Genomic DNA, 23855 nt, shown 5'->3' with positions numbered 1-23855 from the left:
CGCGTTCATCGCCATATCCTGGGCCTGGAACTGTGGTGCTCAGCGTAGCAGGACAAATCACAGAGAAAGAGCTATTCTCATGTCACCCTTCTCACCACTGAACCCTCCTTCGGGAAGTCGCCCCTGACCTCCCTGGGAGCCAAAACCCACGCGCATCACGCTGCAACTCCCAGGCCCGGAGCTCCGGGCGCCCCGGCTCCGTCTCCAGGTGCCAGCAGCTAAGCCCCGCCCCCTGCCCCGTGGCGCCTGCGCTCTGGGGATCGAGTCTTCGGCGCTGCTCACCCGCACCCCGGACCGGAAGTCTTTACTATTCTTCATTCTCGGGGTCTAGCGAAGTTCAGGCCTTTGGGACCTACCATGTTTACCAGTCTTTAGTAAGACTTGATACTAAGGACACAATTAAATCGGTTTATCTTTGGCCTAAAATCAATCCACGTTCTGTTTGGATTTAACCCCATGCAAAATCATGGTACAGTCCCATATAAGTCCCGCCCCCTACCTACTACCCCCGGCGGCTTCCGTTCTGCCGTCGTCACGTGACTCCCGAGGTACGCCCACGCCCGGTCCACGCCTTCCCAGCGCGCCGCCTGGCCTCGGTCGTTGCTAAGAGGCCTTGGATACCTGGCGGTGGGATGCTGGGCGGCGTCAGGTGAAGATGGTGGTCACCGGGCCTCAGGTAAGGAGAGCTCCTGCTGTGACGGGCCAGCCGGGGCGTTGGGGCGGCCCGGCGCTGGCGAGGGCTTCCCCGGACTGCCCTCGGGGCCACGGATGGAAAATAGAGGTCCCCTGGGGTCAAGTAAACTGGGCTCGGATGTAGGCCTGAATCGCCGACCCTGGACTGGGCTCGAGTCTCCATCGCCTCCTGCCACGCGGATTTTCAGTGGTCCTGCAGAGAATGAAAGACAAGGACGCTAACATATTGGCCCCATCCCCTTTCCTAGGAATCCCGCTCTTAGGAATCTGCCCTACAGCAAAAATAATGGCAGAAGTAGAAATATGTAAATTCCAGGAGTGTCTATGATGGCACGGAACTGAAAAGATGCCCATGAGGGCAGTGGTTCAGTTCATGATGACATAGCCATGCGACCATTAACCTAATCATGGAGACTTTTTCCTGTGGGAAACTGGAGAAAGCAGAATACGATGTTGTATATACACACAGAAAACAAGCATGCACAGGGCTGGCATGAAACATGAAAAGATGGCTGTGGTGGGTTCATGGGGGCATTTAAAAAAATCTGACAAAATGATTTTAAAGTTAAACTGCGAAAGTAAATATGTGAGATTAGCCAGGAAAATCTAAAAATTAAGAGTAATAAGGTGTGTGTGTGTGTGTGTGTGTGTGTGTGTGTGTAAAAACCAAAAATTTAAAAATAAGTAATAAGGGGGATAAGCTCTCCAGTATCACCAGAAATTATAACATATTATAAAGCTGTAGTAATTAAAATAGTATGGAACCGAGCAGGAACTACAAGCAGGTAGAATGTATAGAATTCAGAATAAGATCCAGATATTTATAGTCATTTATTATATAGTCAAGGTGATGTTTTAAATCAGCGTTGAGCCTGAGCCGGTTTGGCTCAGTGGATAAAGCATCAGCCTTCAGACTGAAAGGTCCCAGGTTCGATTCCAGTCAAGGGCTCGATCCCCAGTAGGGGACCTGCGGGAGGCAGCGATCAATGATTCTCTCTCATCATTGATGTTTCTATCTCTATCCTCCTTCCTTCCTCTCTGAAATTAATAAAAAATATTTTTTAAAAAATCAGCATTGAAAAAAAATCAACATTGAGAAGTTTGATAGATGTCGGGAAGCTTTCTAGTAAAAAGTAACAAAATTTATTTTCATAGAAATAAATTCCAAATGGACCATTATTTTTTTATTGATTGATTTTAGAGAGAGAGGAAGAGAGAGAGATTGATTTGTTGTTTCACTTATTTATGCATTCATTGGTTGCTTGTATGTGCCCTGACTGGAGATCTAACCACAATCTTGGCATATTGGTAGGATGCGCTAACCCAGTGGTCGGCAAACTCATTAGTCAACAGAGAGGCAAACCGCGGCTGGCGAGCCACATGTGGCTCTTGAGCCGCAGTTTGCCGACCACTGCGATTGAGCTACCCAGCCAGGGTCTCAACATTTACATTTTTTAAAATGACATGCAAGTATGGGAAGAAAGCATTGTTGGGTGTATTCATAATCTTAGCACAGCAAAAATTCTTCTAATTAGGTCATGCAATTCAGAAAAAGGAAAAGATTAATACTTTTGACTCTAAAATTTAAAACCTGTATGGCCTGTAGAATTTCACCAAATCAAACAAAAAAAGCTCCTTCCTATAAGCTACATCTAAAGACAAATTTGTGCAAGTATTTGTTTAATGATCAGTTAGAAAAATATTAAACCCAACAGAAAAATAAGGAGAGTACATGAACAAGAAAATCAGAAGAAATACAAGTGGCCAGTATAAACAGTAAAAGATGGCCATCTCACTAATTTTAAAGTGCTAATTGAAACTAAATGGGGATGCCTATCTTATTAGGAGAGATAAAGAGGATTAGAAATAGTATTAGTATTAGTGGAAGTAAAAGTTACAATGTTTTGTAGGGCACTTAGCCATTCAACAGGTAGGAATTTATTCTACAAATATGGAAAGTGCACAAAAGCATCATGTTCAAAGATGATTGATATATTTTTAATATGTTTTTATTTATTTTAGAGGGCTCCCTCTTGATTGATATTGGTAATATTGTTTTGTTTGTTTGTTTGTTTTTAAATATATTTTATTGATTTTTTTACAGAGAGGAAGGGAGAGGGATAGAGAGTTAGAAACATCGATGAGAGAGAAGCATCGATCAGCTGCCTCCTGCACACCCCCTACTGGGGATGTGCCTGCAACCAAGGTACATGCCCTTGACCAGAATAGAACCTGGGACCCTTGAGTCCGCAGGCCGATGCTCTATCCACTGAGCCAAACCGGTTGGGGTGGTAATATTATTTTACTAGCAAAATGTTTTTGGGGAAAATGTCAATTTGTATATAACTAGTTTAATTATGGTATATCTATAAAATGGAATACTGTGCAGCAGTTTTTTCTTTAAAAAAACACCTGGAAAGATGTGAAAAAATATGGAGTTGAGTGAAAAAAGAGTGTTGTAAAATGGTGCATATGATAAAATCCTATTTTATAAATAAAACTACAAGTTAACGAATGTATAAAAAGAATCTAGGAAGACTATACCTCCATGTTGACCAATGTCACCCCAATAAACTTAATGTAAAAAAAAAAAGGAAAGGAAAAATAAGACTATACCTTGTAGTTAACAGTAGTGAGCAGTAAGGAATCAGGAATCATGGTCTCCCACAGGGATAAGGTGAGGGCATGGCAGGGCCATGGGAGTAGGCTGGTGGGAAGGCCAATGCCAGAGACACGAGGTCACCAGGGTTGGCCTTAGGTTTCTGCAGCTGTGCGTTTCACTCTCAACCTTGAAGAATTGCAGAGATTTCATAGGTAGGTTGCATTAAATTAGAAGAAGTAGATTCTTTTGTTTCTTTTGGGGTCTTTCTTTTGGACTGTTGGTTATTGTTTTTCTTTTTCTCATCCCTTCTTTTTTCCATAGGTAACCATGGAGAAAGAGCTTCGGAGCACCATTCTTTTCAATGCATACAAAAAGGAAATATTTACCACCAACAATGGCTATAAATCCATGCAGAAGAGACTTCGGAGCAATTGGAAGATTCAGAGGTGATCTTGTGGATTGTTTTCCCTTCCAGATAATAATAGCCTGCTGCTAAAACTGAAATATTTTATTTTATTATGTAGGCCAGATTATTTAGGTGGGAAGAGCTCAATTTAAGGATCATTCAGAAGTAAATAAATTACTAAAGCATCTCTTGGAAAATTGGCAGTTAGCATATTATTAAGTTGTGCCCCAAATCACACAAAAATTATTCTCATTATACATATACAACTTTTTAAGAGGTTAGAGGTATTCTCCATATTTTAACTTGGGTTATACTTAAATTTAGAGAAAGGAAAAATGAGAATATTTCTCTCTTTTTGTGTGTGGATTTTTCTTAATGGGTAAGGATATGTAATCATACAAGCTAATGGTAGATGTGATTGCATTAGCAGTTGGAGGATTCTTTCTGCTCTGGCTAGTTTAATGTGGCTTATAGGAAACATCTGAGCAGAGGCCGGTGGCTCTGGTGCAAGCTCGTAGAGGAGATTCTCACTGTGGGAGAGCCTGGAGTGGCACCGCTAAATCCCTTTATTCCCAGGCCTCGGTAGCCTCTGATTCCATAAAGTCTAGAGGCTAAAGTGACATAAATTGGTTTAATTTTGGATCTAACACTTGCTTTTAAAATCATATTTGTAGCTTAAAAGATGAAATCACGTCTGAGAAGTTAATTGGTGTGAAACTGTGGATTACAGCTGGGCCAAGGGAAAAATTTACTGCAGCTGAGGTAAGAAATACCCTTTAAAAATAATAAATATTTATAAAGAAGAAATATAATGAAATGGTTAGGAGCCTGGGCTCTGAAATCCTGGATTTAAACTCTTATTTACCACTTACTGTGTTGCCTTCAGGTACTGACTTCATCTCTTTTTTGATCGAGTTGTGATGGTTAAATGAGATAATGCACGAAAAGTGGCAGACATGTACTGTAGGCTCATTAAATATTAGTCACACTTCTTTGCCATATTTTTGCTTTGAAAAATAGGAAAATTCCATTTTAAATTAAACTGGTTTTTATTTTATTTCATGGAATAGACAAAGAATGATAAATGTAAAACCCAGAACACAAATAACAAGTGTTGGCAAAGATGTAGAGGAAATTGGAACCCTTGTGCTCTGTTGGTGAAAATGTAAAATGGTGCAGCCTCAAACAGTATGGAAAAAGTATGGTGGTTCCTCAAAATTAAAAATAGAATTATCCTATGATCCAGCAATCGTACTTCTGGATTTACATATATCCAAAAGAATTGAAAGCAGGATCTCAAAGAGTTAGTTACTTTCACACCCATGTTTATATAAGGCACACTAGCCAAAAGGTGGAAGCAACCCAGGTGTCTATCAACAGATGAATGAATAAACAAAATGTGGTCTATCCATACAATGATTTATTATTCAGCCTTAAAAATGAAGGCAATTCTGATACATGCTACAACATGAATGAATATTGAGAATGTTATGCTAAGTGAAATAAGCCAGACACAAAAAGACAAATACTGTATGATTCCATTTATGTGGTGTATCTAGAGTAGTCAAATTCATAGAAAATTAGAATGCTAGTTGTCAGGGGTGGGGGGTGGGGTGGGGGAGGGAAGTGTGGAGTTGCTGTGTAATGGATATAGAGTTTTTATTTTGTGTGATGAAGAGTTCTATAGATTGGATGCATAGCAATGTGAATATATTTAATACTACTGAACTGTACATTTAAAATGATTAAGATGGTAAATCTTATATGTATTTTACCACAATTAAAAAAACAAACAAAAAACCCACAACACAGCAAGAGCCATTCCCACAGAGATTGGAAAAGTGCCTTGGTGCCCAGGGAGGGCTGTGGGGAGCAGGGAGGTGAAGCTAGGGTGGGGCCAGTGTGGTCCTTAGTCTGAGGCTGACCAAAATTTCCTGTTCTTATATTGGGTGGGGCCAGAAAGGGGGTCCACAGGGGAGCATTTCTCTTGTCCTTTTTTTCTCAACCTAAATGCAAGGCCACCTCATCCAGGAAGGGCATGAAGAGGTAACTGCTTCATCAGGTGAATTGAGAGAAGGAGTAGGAATTACCATTGGAAATATGGAGGTGACCAGCTACCCTTCCCAGTGAGACCCTGAGGGAGATGTTTATGTAGCTGGTAATGGCCTGCACAGGAGTAATTATTTGTTGGGCTTTGGCCTAACTCCAGTATAGTTTTCCCCTCACCATCTCCCTTCTCCACCTAGGGAAGACAGAGAAGTGACCAGGTCCTTGCCAAGGAGCTCAGGAAAGTGAGAGTATCCAGAGAGAGGGCCAGCGACCAGTGCCTGGGGACATATGGCAATATCTGGAGACATTTTGGGTTGTCAGGAGCGGGCAGGTGCAATTGGCATCTAATAAGTAGAAACCAGGGATGTTGCTGAGTGAAGACCAGTGAGCTTCCTTTAGCTAATAGTTTCCCACTTTTAGTTTGCCTGTCAACTTGGAAAATGTCACTTTAGTGTGAGTATTTTGGAGCTTTATGTTTAAAGACAAGCTTGGAAATCCTATGAGGAAAGTTTTATATTATATACATTTATATTTAGGTGCCTTTTAGATTTGAAGTGTTTATTTTTCAGGCAGTTAAGATCTTATTCATAGAATTGTGGACCAGAGTTTTGGGGTATATTCATAGATTGTTTTTTTCCTTTGTGTAGTTTGAGGTCCTGAAGAAATACCTTGACGGCGGTGGAGATATCCTTGTGATGCTAGGAGAGGGTGGGGAATCCAGATTTGACACCAATATTAACTTTCTCTTGGAAGAATATGGAATCATGGTTAATAATGGTAATGATTATTATTATTAATTTAATAGAGGCAGTACTTTCCTATTTATTATTCATATTGTAGCCCTCTGCACCTGATAGTACAATGGAAAAACCCCTGGGCGGTGAGGGTACATGCTCCAGCATTCTGGCCTCCCTGGCAGTCTGAACCTTCTGGGCCTGGGCTTCCTCTGTTTATAAAGTGAGAGGGAGTGGAACAGAGTTTCAGGGTTCCTTTCAGGTCAAAGTTTTAAGCGTCTTTACTAGTAATATCAAACTTACTTCTAATCTCAAATGTGCCTTCCTCTCTTTTCCCCTTAAAGATGCTGTGGTTAGAAATGTATATTATAAGTATTTTCATCCTAAAGAAGCTCTAGTTTCCAATGGAGTCTTGAATAGGTAAGCATGTTGAAAGCAGAAATGTCTTTATAAATGACTCGCATCTTTCCTACATGAATCTTCCCTCATCTCTTCTCCCACATTCATTTCACGGGCCCTTTTTTCTCTTTCCCTTTTGTTTTATTTCATTTTATTGTATCATAATTTATTTACTGTATTACTTCTCATCCATCAATTTATATTCCTCCCATCTTTTGAAACCTTACTAAACATTCACCCTTTGTCAGTTTTTATTTTATTTTATTTATTTTACTTATTCATTTATTTATTTTTTATTAATCCTCACCTGAGGGTATTTTTTTCCATTGCTTTTCAGAGAGAGTGGAAGGAAAAGAGGAAGGGAGGGAGAGAGAGAGAAACATTGATGTGAGAGAGACACATTGACTGGTTGCCTACTGCACTCACCCCAACCAGGGGCGGGGAGCGAACCCTGGACCTGGAATCGAATCCCCAACCCTTCAGTGAGAGGGGCGACACACTAACCACTGAGAAACATCAGCTAGAGCACCCTTTTTGTCAGTAGAATACATTGAGTTGCAAGCAACAGAAAACCCTATTCAAATGGGATTAAACACTAGAGAGACTTTATTGATTCATGTAATTGAAAAGCTCAGAAATAGGCAGATTTTGGATATGGATTAACGGAAAATACATGATGTCTTCAGGGTTCCAATTCCATTTCTCTACAAGTCTCTTGGATCTGCTCTCCTGAGTGTGTGGGCTGGATAGTTTCAACAGTTCTCAGATTTAGCTCCGCTTGCCACACCACCTAGGGAAAGAGAGTGTGCCTGGGTCCCAGCATTCCCATCAGGAATAGTCCTGACATTTGCCCTGTTTGAGCTGGCCTAGGCCACATGCACATCCAGGCTGGTCACTATGGCAGAGAGCATAGAATGTACCCAAACTAGATATGTACCCTGACCCTGATGGCATAGCTAAGTCATGTTCTCCCTTCCTGGAGCCTGGGATGAAGTCAGTTTTTTCTGATCCATTGTATCTGAGAACATAAATTAGGGGCTTTAGGGAAGTGGGAAATGAGTGCCTGAGGGAACAACATCAGGTGCCCTCTGTGAGCTTTTCCCTATATGCAAAGTGATTCCACACTTGAACTTGCTACATGGCAGGTACTCTGCTGGCTGTGATGATACAGAGTCTAGAATACTAGTCTAGAATGTGGCTTTAGTATACCCCTCCCTCGGCTCTCAAGAAACAGGAACTGATCCTTATACTTTAATGTTAACTTTTGCAAGTTTCCCAAAAGAGGTATGGGTGTGTAGTGGGTGTATACCTTTAGTTATTAAGAATTGTGTCTTGAACAAGTCTGCAAAGTCCTCACATCTAGTTTATGCTACTAATGGAGGGTGAAATTCCTAAATTGTTTTGGTTTACTTGATTTTAATATTTTTCTTCAAGGGAGATTAGCCGAGCTGCAGGGAAGGCTGTGCCTGGAATCATTGATGAGGAGAGCAGTGGAAACAACGCCCAGTGAGTGTGTTTCTGAGGCACCTGACGATGATGCCTTTCTCATTCTAAAGAGTTTTCTTTCAAAATGAAGAGCTTTTTGAATGGTTCAAATTATGTGATTGTCCAAACACTATGCTGTTCACCTGAAACTAATACAAGATAATATTGAATATATATAAAAAAAGAAAGCAGAAGCAGGTATAATACTAAAGGAATTTGTAAAAAAGAAAAAAAAAAGATTTCTGAAACAAAATAGAAGTCCTTTACTGTAAATCTATGCCAAAGATAATGTGTCTTAATAGTATGGTATTTAGATTTCTAGATATTTTTTCATATATAAAAATTTTTAATGACTAGATAAAATTGGATTTATCTGAACTTGTCTAATCTCCTATTATAGAACATATAGGTAATTTATAATATTTTGCTTTGATAATATCTAATTTATGAAGCACTTGCTATGTGACAGGAATGTATTATCTCATTTAATCCTCACAACAAACTAGATATGTACCCTGACCCAGAATCAAACCTGTAACCTTTTGGTGTATGGGATGACATTCCAAATAACGGAATAAATTAAACTCTTAATAGGAGACTCCACATGCCCCAAGCCCCCAAGTTTCTAACTTTATGCTTTGGTTTTAACATTGCTGTGTTTCTTCATTCTGAGAGCACTTTCTTCAAACAACTACCTTTGCAGAGCTCCAGCTTTCTTTCAGTAAAACCCTGCCCTTTCTATATCGGTTGGCTTTACCCCAGGATCTGCATCCTACCTTTCCCCCCTCCACCCCACTCCCTTTCCATGAGTACGTTGCCCAAGTCAGACTGATTCACTTGAGATACTCTTAAGTCTTTGTTAGGACAGGTCTGTGTAGGAGTGTTCAGTGGGGGGTAAATGCATGCCTCTGTTCATGTAAGCACTCAATTGGTAACACACTCTTCTAATGCTGGACAATCATTCTTAGAGATAGCACCAGTCAGATCTATCAGGGAGAGGAGAATGTTTACCTCTGCGACGTTGTTATACAGAACAGACTCATGTGGAGCCCAATTCAGTTGTTAGAGGAGGCTCCCTCTTCCTCCCCCTCCACAGGGACCACTTTAGTTCTTCTAATTACAGTCCGTTGCACATATGATTGTAAATTGTTAATTTACATTCATATTTCTTAAAGTGCTTTATTAACCTGGTAGCTAGAATTATACTAGTATTAATTTTTGTATTAACTAATCAAAGCTTAGAGGATATTTTGTGTTGAATGATGAATTACTGAAGAAACACTGAAATTATCTTTTTTAAAAAATATATTTTTATTAATTTCTGAGGAAGGGAGAGGGAGAGAGAGAGAAACATCAATGATGGGAGAGAATCATTGATTGGCTACCTTCTTCATGGCCCCTACTGGGGATTGAACCGTGACCCCTCCTACTTCATAGGTCGATGATCAACCACTGAGCCACGCCGGCCAAGCTGAAATTATCGTCACAAAGTTTTTATTCATTATTTTTAAAAACTGCAATGTTTCTTTAATGTTTACAGGGCTCTCACCTTTGTATATCCTTTTGGTGCCACATTGAGTGTCATGAAACCAGCAGTTGCTGTTCTGTCCACGGGTTCTGTCTGTTTTCCACTGAACAGACCCATTCTGGCTTTCTATCACTCCAAGGTACAGCCTTTCTTAGACATGAGTGGGTATGTTCTTTTATTATTGAAGTAGTAAAAGCTACTGTTTCTAGAGGGGTTTCATGTACAGTATTTTCTCATTGGTCTGCTCAACAGTCCTACAAAGTGGCATTTCAGTGATCTACATTTTACTTATGGGGATAATTGATGGAGCAAGCTTTTATCTTTCTAAATCCAAAGCTTTCCACTATAGCACGAGGCTATCTCTATTATAACTTTCTTTTAATTAAAAAAAATTTTTTTAGCCTCACCTGAGGATATGCTTATTGATTTTTTTGAAAGAGATAAACATTGACGTGAGAGAGAAACATTGATTGGTTGCCTCCTGTGTGTGTCCCAACCAGGGATTATAAACCTGCAACCTTGATGTATTGGGACAACACTAATCAACTGAGCTACCTGGCCAGGGCAAATGGATTTATTTCTAATTTTTGTGTGAATATAACTGTAAAATAGTGCATAAGTTTTTATGTATTTCAGATTGCTTTGTTGCGTATGTTGACAATTTTAGCAACATTGTGTGAAAGAACTGAAACCTGATCAATACTGTTTTTAATCATTTTGACATATTTATTAATCTAATAGTCAAAAATACTTCATTTTGATTTGTTTAAAATTATTAATACTGAAATTTTTTCATTGCTGTTGTGAATTTTTCATGCTCATGGCTTAGTTTTCTGTTTGGATCTTAGTTAACTAATACTATTTTTGGTACTTGAAAATGTCTTGAACGCTCTTTGGATTTATCTTTTTCCTTTGAGGTTATGATCTTCATTTATAAGACGACAGTGGGAAATGCTATAGAGCAAATTCACAGTGTTTTTTGTTAAAGTCCAATAGAAGCGTCTAAAATGAGAAGCAGATTGGAATGTGGTTATTATGATCGTTGATATTTCTAGACTGTTGAAATCCTGATGAGAATTGGCACTTATTTGTATACAAGACAGTTGCTTACGTAATTCTGATGATAGGTGTTTGGAAACTAGGGTGCGTGCAGTGCATTTTGGGATCCTAATGTCTGATGCTGCTTTGTCATTTGCAGAACCAAGGTGGGAAGCTGGCAGTGCTTGGCTCATGTCACATGTTTAGTGACCAATATTTGGATAAAGAAGAAAATAGCAAAATCATGGTAAGCTTTTCCCTTTCACCACATTAATGTATAATGTATAAATGTGATTTTTATGTCATTTAAAAAAATACTGCCCAATTCATTTTTTTCATTTAAAGCCAGCTGTTCAGAGTCCATTATGTGCCATGCACTAAGAATACGAGGTTGAGTCATGCATAGTCTCTACTTTGAGCCTGTATAATGCAGAGAGAGAGAGAGTATGAGAGACCAAGAAGGAAATCCAGAAGGATGCAGCGAGTGTTTCTAAGCATGCCAACTTGGAGGGGCAGCCGATCTGGGGAAGTGGTTGGGAACAGGCCCAGTCAGGGTCTCATGTACAAAGTTCAGGAGCTTGAACTTTGCAGAAAGCCTCAGGCGCCCTTGCAAGGTGTTGAGTAGCCTTGGGCATAGTCAGATCTGAGTTAGACCCCTCGGTAAGGTGTATGGAAAGTGGAAAGAAGGAGGCAGCCTGGGGCCAGTTCTGAGGCTGGTGAAGTTAGCCAGGTAAGAGGAGAGAGGACCTGAAGGGAGGTCCTGAATGAGGAGAGGGGGCTAGCAGGCACGAGCAGTATTTAGGAGGGGGTATTTATTTATTTATTTTGTTCATCCTCATGTGAAGATATTTTTTTCCATGATGTTTAGAGAGAGTGGAAGGGAGGGAGGGAGAAGGGGAGAGAGAGAAACATTGATGTGAGAGAGAAACATTGATTGGTTGCCTCCAGCACACACCCTGACTGGGGCCAGGGATTGAACCTGCAACCCAGGTAATGTGCCCTTGACCAGGAACCCAACCTGTGACCCTTCAGTGCACGGCCAACACTCTAACCACTGAGCATACCATCCAGGGCTGTGAGGGGTCACTGATTGATATGGGGAGTGAGGTACAAGCATGGCAGCTGCTTCAGAATAGTGTGAAGGAGACCTGTGAAGGGTGACAGACTGTGGTGCCCAGCTGTCCATTGATGTGATTCCAGTGACTCACTTCCCAGAGGAAGAAACTCATTTTTCATTAATGAAATGCAGCCCTTCAGCCTTGGAGACTTGAGGCCTTCAGGACTCTAGGTGTTGGGAGATGAATTAAGTGTTTGATTCTGTGGAATCCACATGAAGTTCCATTGTCACTAGACACTGTCTGGGGAGATCTAAGTATATTCTCAGACTTTCAGCACATTAAACAGGGATTGCTTTGGGACTGGGAACATGTTTTAATCAAATCTGGCTTGTGGTTAGAGGATAGAACGCCCTAAGAGAAACAACAAATTTCCGATAAAGTGGCATTACAGTGAGGAAAACTTGTTTTTATATGATTTCACAAAGAGGAAGGTGGTACTCTCATTTGAATCATTGGTTCAGTCTTTTTCGTGTTATCAATTTTTCTTTATTGATTGAATTCTCTATTCCTGCCTTTGGCTTTCTCAAATAACCAAGTGTTTAATTCCGGCTTATTTTTTTTAAAATTCAGGATGTTGTTTTCCAGTGGCTTACAACAGAAGACATTCATCTAAACCAGATTGATGCTGAGGATCCAGAGGTAGGAGGTCGTGAATCATTAAAAAGACTTAAATGAAAATTGAGTCCACCTTCTCAGCACCATTCTAACAGTACGAAGGGAATAGATCTCTTATCTTGTCTGTAAGACAGATGGCAAGAAGTGATGCTTGTTGGGGAGATGAAGGCTGTGTTGTAAAAAAAATAGTAAATCAAATTACATAATTAATTATAGAATTTATTGGCATGGGAGCCTCTGTATGTATATAATAATTGGAATTTTAAAATATGGTGCCTGGTCCAAATTTTCAAAATCAGTATCTGTAGAGAAATACTTCTTTCAGAAATATGAAGGCTATAAAAATAGTTTTTTCATGAAAGAAACAAAAATCATCTGAAGTTTTAAACTATAATTTTGTTGCCTTTGGCAATAACAATCCTAAAGGTATTATAGTAATACCAGTCTTAGGAGCAGTGGTAAAACCAGCACTGGACTGGGCACCAGTAGCCTTCACCACCAGTCCTTGGACCTTCAGCAGGTTATTTTGTCCTTTTTTTCATTCTAGTTTTTAGGGGACACTGATACCTGTGATGTCTGCCTCACAGTGTGATTGTGAGGCCCAAGTTCATAGATGTAAATAGACTTGTTAAACTAGAAGGTGTAAAAGGTGCTATAGATCTCTGTAAGACTTTTTTTTAAAAACTTTTGTAATTACTGTATATCATATACTTCCACATAAACCATCTGATCTAAGCCTCGAAATAGTCCTGGGAGGTAGAGGTGTTAAACTCATTTTATAGATGAGGAAACTAAAATTCTGTAAGGTTGCAGTGTGCTCAGATTTCAAGCATGTGTGGAGCCAGGATCCAAGCCCAGGTCTCCTGATTCAGTCCACTCATTCTACAGTTGCTTCTCTGTTCCTTAATCTCAAAATGTCAGGAGAATGATTTCCTGCGTGTGGAGTGGAGGTGGGCAGAAGGCAGTGAGCAACGCGTCCCCTGAGTGCCTCCTCCCTCAGCTGAGGACATGGCCTCCCAGGAGCTGACTCAGGTTAGGAAACAGGAGAGCCCCATGTCTAATATACTCCCTTACATGGAAACATGAAGTGCATGGCTATTGAGCTTAAATTCCTCCTGAAAAGTGATGTAAGCCCCCAAGATAAAAAAATTGGGGTACACCCAGGAATTCGCTTTTCAGATCTCATAGGACCCAACTCTGAGTGGATGGATCGTTGGCAGCTGCCAGCCCTAGTTGGAGTGTCGTGGCTCAAGGGACGCAGCACCGAGATGCTGCATCGGCTCCCGTTCTGGTGGCCACCTTGCTCCTGCTCAGTTCCTGTCACTCCTGTTTTCTAGCTGAGGAAATGGAAGTAACTAAATTCTCGAAGCTCCCGCTGACATTAGTACCTGACCAGGCCATTATTAATGCCCACGTCAGCTTGATTGCGGAGCCTGTGTCTCTTCTCTGTTGTTCACATTTGACACGGGCCTGGGTCTGAGGGGACATGTCGACAGAAAGCCAGAGGAATACAGTGTCATGAAGCCTTCCTCTGAAACCATGCAGGTTAATGTGTCTTCCAGGTGTGAGGCCTGGTGAAAACTGTCTTTCGAGTTTGAAAGCTTCGGAAAGTAAAAGGCTGGATCCAGTAGCATTTCGAAGTAAGACATCCTGAGAACCTGAACTTCCTGTGGTTTTCGGTCAAATCTTGTAATAGCAAAATGGGTTTCAACCCCAGATAATATAGCTCAATTTCAAATTATATTTAATCAAATAAAATGGTGGCTGGATAAATAGTTGAAGAAATTTACAAAACAACTTTTTAACCTCAAAAGCTGCTAGGAAGTCATGAAAACCAGTGGTTTGAGGAACACTCTTAAGTTTCCGTCTGGACACTTAAGGCCTTGATGCTTTTCTGAAGTAGGAGTTTGTAGCAGGTCTCTGTGCAGAGACAAGAATCAGCCTTTGGACCTTTGGGATTCCCGGGCCCATTGCTGAGCTCTTGTTACTCCTCTTACCTTCACCCACTGTCACATTAGAGGGTTGAAGCTTCTAAAATAGACCCGTGTTACGGAGAAGAGCAGTTATTTGTATGCTCCTTCCTTGTTTCTTGTCTACAAAAAAGTTTGAGGATTGGGGGAGACTTGGACCCTTGGAATATAGGGAAAAAGTGAGCCTGTTTGTCTTATTTCTGTAATGCTCAGGTGTGTCTCCTCAAGTGCTGGCGCTGGAGAAGGTGGGACAGTATGTTGCGTGACTTCAGAGGACAGATTTTCAAACTGTTACCAAGTTGGCCTTGTTAGAATCAAGGCTAAATGCAGCTCAAAGGGCAATAAGGAATAGTTCTTGTTGCCAGCATGCATTATTTAAATTTAAATTAATTTTTGAATAGATAATATAGTCACATAGTTTGGAATTCAAAAGCATATGCAATGAACAGTCTTCTTTGCTTTAAACAGTCTTCTTTGCCATCCGCAGTGATGGCAATCTTAGCAGTTTCTCGAATGTGTATATACACTATCAGCACATTGCTTTTCAAAATTACCAATATGTCTTGGAGATGTTCCCATATTTATACATAAAGAGCTTTTATTTGTTAGTTTTGTCCCGTATTTTTAAGACTGTGTTTCCCATTGTTTGTATGTAGTATATTTCGCCAATCTCCTATTGATGGGCATTTAAGTTTTCTTGGTCTTTTACTGTTTCCAACACACAGCATGTGCCATCATTAGGCATGTTCTTGGTTAGGTGTGAGAAGGGCTGGGGTCTAGTGTCCATTTGGGGAGATTGTCTGATCTGAGGTCATAGGGGTTCGCACATGTAACAGGAGAAAAACAGAGTGTATGGCCCAGATGCTGTGGGTAGATGTAGTAGAAGCTTGTGGACTTTCTTTTGTGATTGCCTGTTTTCTCACTGAAATAGAAAATAAGATCATTGGCTAAAATTAAGAAAGGAAAAATCACTTTAGATGGTTGAAGTGACAAAAGGAAACTGTGGGAATATGGGGAGTGAATGGGCTAGGGCAGGGGTGGGGAAACTTTTTTATGCCAAGGGCCATTGGGATATTTATAACATCATTGACGGGCCATACAAAATTATCAACTTAAAAATGAGCCTGCTATATTTGGTCAAACATTTCATGAACTCACCCCCAATGCCTGATTTTGTGGGTCTTACACGGCCTGGACGTTCCCCACCCCTGGACTAGGTGAATATTATTGATTGCTGAGCACTCAAGATCAATAATCATGAAATTAAAAGCAGACCAGTCAGCACGGTGTGGGTTTCTCCAGCTGTGTCCAGTGATGTGAATACCAGCATGAGTAATTGGAGAGGTGGATTTAGCCAGCATTGGGGTTGAGCGAAGTGACTCAGAGTGGCTTATTTAAGGGTTTTGTCAGTGATCAGGAATGGTGAAATCTCTTGGCAAGAGATTATAAATATTGCAGATTTAGACCTGAGACATTGGAGACTTGACAGATTAAATTCTTTCTACCCTGCTGAAAGGAACCCTCTTATGGCTTTCAGATTTCTGACTACATGATGCTGCCTGACACAGCCACCCTGTCAGAGATGCTTCGAGTGTGTCTCCAAGAGGGTGATGAGAACCCACGGGACTTCACCACCCTCTTTGACCTGTCCATTTACCAGCTGGATGTCACCTCCCTCTCCAAGGTCATCAAGTCAGTACCTGTGGCTCTCTGGGCTGCACTGCACTTCATTCTGAGTGTTTGGTTTAAAACATGAGCCTGCTGGGGGAGGGGGGGGTTAGGGTCACAACAAATGTGTATGCAAAACACATTCTCAGGTCTATGATGAGGTCGACAGAGAGGGCTGGGATATTGGGGTGGGGTGCTGACGCAGAGGGAACGGCTAGCCGTTGTTAGCCCTTACTGTGTTTCAGGTGCTGTGTCAGCTTTTTAGGGTGATCAACTTTTTCTGGTTTGCCTCGGACTTTCCTGGTTTTATTTATTTATTTTTAGTTTTTATTTATTGATTTGAGAAAGAGGGAAAGGAAGAGAGGGAGGGAAGGAGGAGGTGGGGAGAGAGAGAGAGAGAGAGAGAGAGAGAGAGAGAGAGGCAGAGAGAAACATGGATGTGAGAGAGCATCGATCAGTTGCCTCCTGGAGACCGAACCAACCGCAATTGAACTGGCAACTTCTTAGTGCATGGGACGACACTCAACCAAGTGAGCCGGCCAGGGCCCTTAATACCTATTTTCACTGTTGCTATACTCCTAGTGACTAAAACTGCCTGCATATTCAGTAAATATTTGTTGAGTGAATGAGCACACAGATGTGGATGTCATACAGATCTGTTCAGGTACTAGATGCAGACTTCAGATTTGAGTACTGTTTGCTGATGGTAAAAACAAATAAGGCCCAGACAGCATGGCTCAGTTTTTGAGTGTTGACCTGTGAACCAGGAGGTCATGATTTGATCCCTGGTCAGGGCACATGTCTGGGTTGTGGGCTCGATCCCCAGAGTGGGGTGTGCAGGAGGCAGCCGATCAATGACTCTCTCATCATTGATGTTTCTATCTCTCTCTCCCTCTTCCTTCCTCTGTGAAGTCAGTTAAAAGAGAAAAAAGCAGGTGCCTTATTAAAAATACAAACAAACAAAAAACAAATAAGGAAACAGTGAGTTAAAAGAATCAGTGTTCATTGGGTAACAATAAAAAGCCTACTTAGGAGAAGCCTGATATAAAACTTTTCCCTTTCACTTCTCAGTGAAGTCGTACTCTATGATGCTATAGAGAAGATTCACGAAAGGATTATTATGTATAAGAACACATTATGTTTTTTCTACAGAAGTGCTGAACCGCCAGTTTGATGGAGAAGAGCACAATATGATCAGTTAGATGTTCTTCGCACAGTGTCTCTCTTGATCCTGCTTTTCTTTCTTCTTATTAACACAGGGCTTATGAACAGCTCAACGTGAAACATGAACCTCTCCAGCTCATCCAACCTCAGTTTGAGACACCGCTGCCTGCCCTTCAGCCAGCGGTAAGTAGGTGTGCTCAGGGGATCCCACTACAGAAACCCACTGTGGGCCCTTCCCTTGACAGCTGGGGCCCTCCTGTGGATCCTCCATATGCTATTTGTGCCACTCCTCATGGAGGATCATTTCTCTGGCTCTCACCATGCACAGTCACCAAACCTACTAGCATTCTACAGAGACTTTTTATTTGGTATAGTTCCCAACTGAGAAATCAAGGGCATAGCCATTTTTTGCTGTTAAACATTTTCCATCTTGTGGGGTTGGAGGGCATATGTGAGGATTTTGAGGTAAAAGGAGGAAAAGTGTTGTGCTGCAGCTTTCTAGGCAACAGGCACTCAGACTCATAGCACAGTCTGACAGCCCAGAGCATAGGCATTGCATAAAGGTGATTTTCCAACATTCCAATCCAGCATTTACTCAGCTTGTTTTCAAAAACTGATTTGTCCCACCACATTCTGAAATATTCTGAGCCTTTTGGCTTCACCTTGGTAGCTTGAAATGGCCATGTGGAAGTATTTACATCACAGAAAATCACAAATGCTATAGATCAGGCCTTTTGTTTTGAGAGCTGATAAACATATATCAGCACACCACTGGTTCATACCTACAGAATTTGGCTCCAAGTTCAGCACTTCCTACACTAATTTACATCTGCTTCCCCAGTTTCTGTCCCTAAAGAGCTCATGATTAAATGAGAAAAAAGTTGTGCAGTCACATGTTCACCACACATAAGCCTGATAAGCCTTAAGCTTTGTGTCCTTACAGGAGCCAGTGGGTGCTGGCGCGTCGGCTTGGTCAGTTTAGTGGTGTAGTTAGAGCTGGCTCTGCTTGGCTGTTTACAGTGGGTAGTCGTCTTGCTTAATATGGTCTGATGGGGGCGGGCAGGAAGAGGTGAGGGGTGGTCCATGAGTTGGCCTCTCGTTTCCCTTACGCCTCATCACTGCCAGGTTGGCTTTGGATACGCTCTTTCATGACAGACCTTATTTCTTTTAGGTTTTCCCTCCCAGTTTCAGGGAATTGCCACCTCCTCCCCTGGAGCTATTTGACCTGGATGAGACCTTCTCCTCTGAGAAGGCACGACTTGCTCAGATTACCAATAAGTGTAAGTTTAGCCAAATTTTTGTTTGTCTTCTTTTGTGAGTTTTATTTCATTGTGAACTTCTGAGAGATGTTGTGAGAGAAAGCTTAGCATTTAGGGAGAACAAACTATGAACAGCAGTGTAAAGTTACAGTTTTTGTTTATTTCATGTAAATTTCTTTCCAGGCCAGTTAGCTCAGTGAATTAGAACATGGTGCTGAGCAGAAGCCAAGTCTCAGCTGTAATCCCTGTAGGAAGTTAGTTTTGACCTATTCAGTGACCATAGAGTGAATTCTGAGCCTGGCTGCCACATAGCAAATCTAGGACACTAGTCATAGGAGCAGTTAAGTAGGAAAATGCAGTCAGGGCCAGAAGAATTAGAGAGACTTCAAATTGGATCCTTCAAAGGGATCCTAGAGAATCAAGCATGCCACCTTACATGTGGATGAGGAAATAAGACCCCAGTCCACACAGCTGCATGGTGAGTGGTACTCCTGACTCTCGGTCCAGTGCTCCCCTGACGTGCACGGCCTCCAGCACAGAAAATGGGCCTGCACACATGTGCTGAGAGGCATCAACTGAACCATTTGGAGGCAGAGGCCCCAATCCTGGGAATCTCAGGAGATAAATGAAGGTAAACAGATGACTACTACATTACTTACTTAAAAAGTAAAATACAGTTGGGAATGATTTTAGTGTTCACTAGCAGGGGAACGGTAGTAAATTGTGCCACATTCAATCGATGGGACAATATGCAATCATTATAAAAGAAGTTTATAAAGGCCAGGGAGTGACACTGATAGAATTTAAGTGAGAATCCTAAATTAAGAAAGCAAGATAGAAAACCACATGTCCAGTAGAATCCCAACTATGCGAACAACTGTATGTCCCCTAGAAAGGAGTATGCAAAAATGAAAATTGTTCTGCATCTCTGTTCTGCACCAGGCACTGTGGGTAGGTGCTGGGCAATCAAAAATTAGCAAGACATAGTCCAGTAGCAATAATAGACCAGTAATAATGATGTGACCCAGCATTTCCAATTCTAGCAATGTATCCTACAGAAACCCTTGGAGAAATGCAAAACAAAAAAGATATAGCTATAAAGATACTAATTGTAGCATTCAGGAAATTGGCAACAGTCTACTGGTCCATCAGTAGGGGGATTGATTAAAAAATACGAAAAAAAGTAGAATATTATACATCTGTTAAAAGATGTAAGCTTTGACATGGAATTCCATATTACATGGTTAAATGATGAAGGCAACTTATAGGACTATTATAGTTTGATCCCCTTTTTACACATATGTAAATATATAGGCATAATGGGGCAGTAATTACCCTAGGTAGTATTGGTGGGGATAGAGGTAGTACAAGAGCTGTATGGTTTGAATAATTTAAAAAATTAGATTTGTCATAACATTTAAAAAGGGAAGTGACAGGGGGAAAAAAAAATTACAGTGTAAGGAGGGCAGTAATGGCTTTCCATCTTGACTATGAGGCTCCTGGGATGACTTCACAGATATGCTGATGATGGAATATTGGGTGATTTTTTTCCTCTTTAATTTCCACTTAATTCCTTTTCAGTAATATTGCTATAATAAATGCTATTTAAAATACCTATGTGCCCTTCTCATAATGGTCCTTGCTCATTCAGAGAATAGTAATTTTATTTCCTACTGGATGCTGTTCTTTGTAATATAGGAATGCTAGATCTGGGAATAGGAGGGCCAGAGCCCGTCTAGCTTTATTCTAATTAGGAGTGTCATACTTTTGTCCTAATTTATAAAAGCAGCACATCAGAGACCTTTACAGTGTGTCCTGTGGTCACATTACCCAAGGAAGAGGTGAGTGATCTTGAGAGATATAGGAACCTGAGGGGTATCGAAATCACAATAAGTTTGTACTTGGGGAGGGGCAGGAGGTAAGAGTTAATTTAACTGCCCCAACTGTGCTTAGGTACTGAAGAAGACCTGGAATTCTATGTCAGGAAATGTGGTGACATCCTTGGAGTAACCAATAAACTACCAAAGGACCAACAAGATGCCAAACATATCCTTGAGCACATCTTCTTCCAAGTGGTGGAGTTCAAGAAATTGAACCAGGTACAGAGTCTAGAAGGCCCACTAATGTGGGAGCCCTTCGAGTGTCAGTATCATCCATAAACTGAGTTTTATGCCATTCATTCATTCTGCAAGTATTTATTAAGTAACTACTAAATGAACATCATAATCCCAGTACATCACATATTATGCTAGATAAGTGCTATGCTATTAAAAAAGCAGAGCAGCGTAAGGGGATCAGTGGGCTGAACATGGCAGTATTAAATAGGGCGGCTGGGGTAGGTCTTACCACAACGCTGGTACTGGAGCAAAGACGTGGAAGTGTTGAAGGATTTAGCCATGCAGATAGCGGGGGATGAGAGTCCCAGGCAGAGGGAAGACCTGTGCAAACTCCCTATGGCGGGGCTTTGCCTGGCAGGTGTGAGGAACAACAGTGTGCCAGTGTGGCTAGAGAGAGCTGAGCAAAGGGTAGAGCAGCAGGACGTGAGGTCAGCACTTTATGTTAGAAACCATCTGTCTCGGACTAAGGACCAAGAACTTGGAAATTATTCCTGGCCTTTATTTTTATACCTTGATAGGATTTCTAACATTAAATGCCAACCACTGTTGTTAAGTGGGCATTCATACACTATTGCTGGAAGAATAAATTGGTCCCACTTTTCTTGAGGTATTTTTTATAATATCATTCAAAAGCCCTAAAAATGTATACTACTATACTTTTGACCCAGCAATTCTGATCCTCAGAATTTGTCTTAATATAATCTTGAATATATATATATTTACCCACTTGGATTCTCAGCACAGCAGCACTTAATTTAAAAATATTTATTTTTATTGATTTTGAGAGAGACGAAGGGAAAGGGAGAAAGAGAAACATCGATGTGAGAGCAGAACATTAATTGGCTGCCTCCTACACACCCCCTGCCAGGAATGGAGCCCGAAACCCAGACATATGCCCTGACTGGAATTGAACCAGCAACCTCTCGGTGCATGGAACGATGCTCAACCACACTGGCCAGGGCACAGCACTTTTTTTTTTTTTTTTTAATGTATGTTATTGATTTTTTACAGAGAGGAAGGGAGAGGGATAGAGAGTTAGAAACATCGATGAGAGAGAAACATCAATCAGCTGCCTCCTGCACACCCCCCACCGGGGATGTGCCCGCAACCAAGGTACATGCCCTTGACCGGAACCGAACCCGGGACCCTTCAGTCCGCAGGCCGACGCTCTGTCCACTGAGCCAAACCGGTTTCGGCAGCACTGTTTTAATAGAATAATCAGTAGGGAAGAATAAAAATCATTATTAGTAGGTTGTACCTAGGGTGATCCATAAAATTTAAAATGTTTGAAGAGTGTTTTAGGACTTAGGGAGACATTCATGATCCAGTAAATGGGATGGGAGGAGGGCTATAAAGCAGTATAAAGAAAGAGTCCGTTTTTCTCCATATACACTGAGTGGCCAGATTATTATGATCTCTGAACGCATAATAATCTGGCCACTCAGTGTATGTATGTGTGTGTGTGTGTGTGTGTGTATATATATATATGTGTTCAGAGATCATAATAATCTGGCCACTCAGTGTATATAGTTAGGAATTTAGATGCTGAATGGAAAGACTAGTCCGGGTCTGAGCCTTTAGTGGCAGTGGCTGTCACTGCTGGGTACTCATACTGTATGCCTCATATGTGCCAGGTATAGTGCTGGATGTTGGGGCTGTCAGAGAGCAGGATGAATGCACTTCTTGCTGTCTCTGATCTATGTGTAGTGGGGCAGATGGGAATATGTGGGCATTTACAATGCTCTGAGATAAATGGCATCCAGAGGTGAGTTGTTGAGATAGCTGCTCAGCACTGAAATGTGGGATGGGGGCTCAGGTAGATTCCCAACAGTATTTACCCTGGTGGCAAGGCAGGGCAGGCCCCAAGGCCAAATCTGATGGGTCTTTGCATCAGCGCTTCAATGGTATTTGCTCCCTACTTACCATGGTGGGTGATGGGCAGTGGTCTAAAGCTCTGTCCCGGTAGTGAAAACTTGACTCTTGGGTTTAAAGCCAGAGATAACCTACTGGTATGTGTCCCAATTAATGATGTTTCAGAATCTTTAATCAAAGTCCAAAACACTAAAGATCACATTTCAGACTTTGCCCTGAAATACTAAAATATATGTCTTATTCCCTCATCCAGGAACATGACATTGATACAAATGAAACTGCATTCCAGGACAATTTCTGAGGACCGTGCCTCTTGAAGCATTTTCTGCCTCCTTATTTGTAAACTGTTTTTCAATTGTTCCTTAATCCTTTATCAAAATTGTCCATCTACTCTTCTGTGGAAGGGTTGTGTATCTTCTGTAGTGCCAGATAGGTGTAACATTTCTTAGAAAACCCTTATGTAAGATATGTTCCATTTTTTAAATTAAATATGATTAAACCTGTACTTTTATAATTTATGAAATAGTCTTGTACTGAAGTCTTTTTTTTTCAACTCCAGTCCTGGATTTGTCTTTATTTAAAATAATCTGGCCACTCAGTGTATGTATGTGTGTGTGTGTGTGTGTGTGTGTGTGTATTTATGTATATGTATATCAATATTTTTATTGATTTCAGAGAGGGAGGTAGAGAAACATCAGTGATGAGAGAATCATTGATTGACTGCCTCCTGCACTCCCTCTACTGGAGCCTGCAACCCGGGCATGTGCCCTGACTGGGAATCGAACCGTGACCTCCTGATTCATAGGTTGACACTTAACCACTGCGCCATCCTGGCTGGCTCTTCTTTTTAAAAAAAATGTTTTTATTGATTTTCTTTCTTTCTTTTTTTTAGTGAAAGAGAAAGGGAGAGGGAGAGAGAAACATTGATCGGCTGCCTCCTGTATGCACTGGGGATTGAGTCAGCAACCTGGGCATGCACCCTGACTGAGAATTAAACCAGCAACCTTGGTGCATGGGTCGATACTCAACCACTGAAACATACTGGCTGGGCCAGATTGGTGAGATTTTGATCCTTACAGCTTGGTGGAGGTATTGGAAGATGGGGGGTTCTGAAGAGTGAACTGTTTTGAACATAAGA

At 41.2% G+C, this 23855-nt stretch overlaps 1 protein-coding gene across 5 annotated transcripts; it reads left to right on the top strand.

Moving 5' to 3' along the window:
• Window positions 1–542: 542 nt before the first annotated feature.
• IFT52 (intraflagellar transport 52) lies at window positions 543–23240 on the top strand. 5 transcript variants are annotated; one of them, XM_054724352.1, is made up of 15 exons: window positions 543–676; window positions 3489–3507; window positions 3617–3741; window positions 4376–4463; window positions 6398–6527; window positions 6829–6904; window positions 8318–8389; window positions 9909–10035; window positions 11095–11181; window positions 12623–12691; window positions 16175–16329; window positions 17565–17652; window positions 18641–18749; window positions 20682–20827; window positions 22971–23240. In XM_054724352.1, exons 3-15 carry the CDS (start codon window positions 3623–3625, stop codon window positions 23016–23018), a joined length of 1314 nt encoding a protein of 437 aa, XP_054580327.1. In that variant the 5' UTR covers window positions 543–676; window positions 3489–3507; window positions 3617–3622; the 3' UTR covers window positions 23019–23240. The 5 variants fall into 5 exon arrangements, with proteins under 5 accessions (XP_054580327.1, XP_008156779.1, XP_054580326.1 ...); XM_008158557.3 differs by lacking the exon at window positions 3489–3507; XM_054724351.1 differs by lacking the exons at window positions 543–676; window positions 3489–3507 and adding an exon at window positions 1187–1210.
• The last annotated feature ends 615 nt before the right edge of the window (window positions 23241–23855 follow it).

The sequence above is a fragment of the Eptesicus fuscus genome, chromosome 12 (genome assembly GCF_027574615.1).
Source record: "Eptesicus fuscus isolate TK198812 chromosome 12, DD_ASM_mEF_20220401, whole genome shotgun sequence".
NCBI lineage: Eukaryota > Metazoa > Chordata > Mammalia > Chiroptera > Vespertilionidae > Eptesicus > Eptesicus fuscus.
The sequence above is the reverse complement of the archived record's forward strand: the minus strand, read 5'-3'. Positions and strand labels throughout refer to the sequence as shown.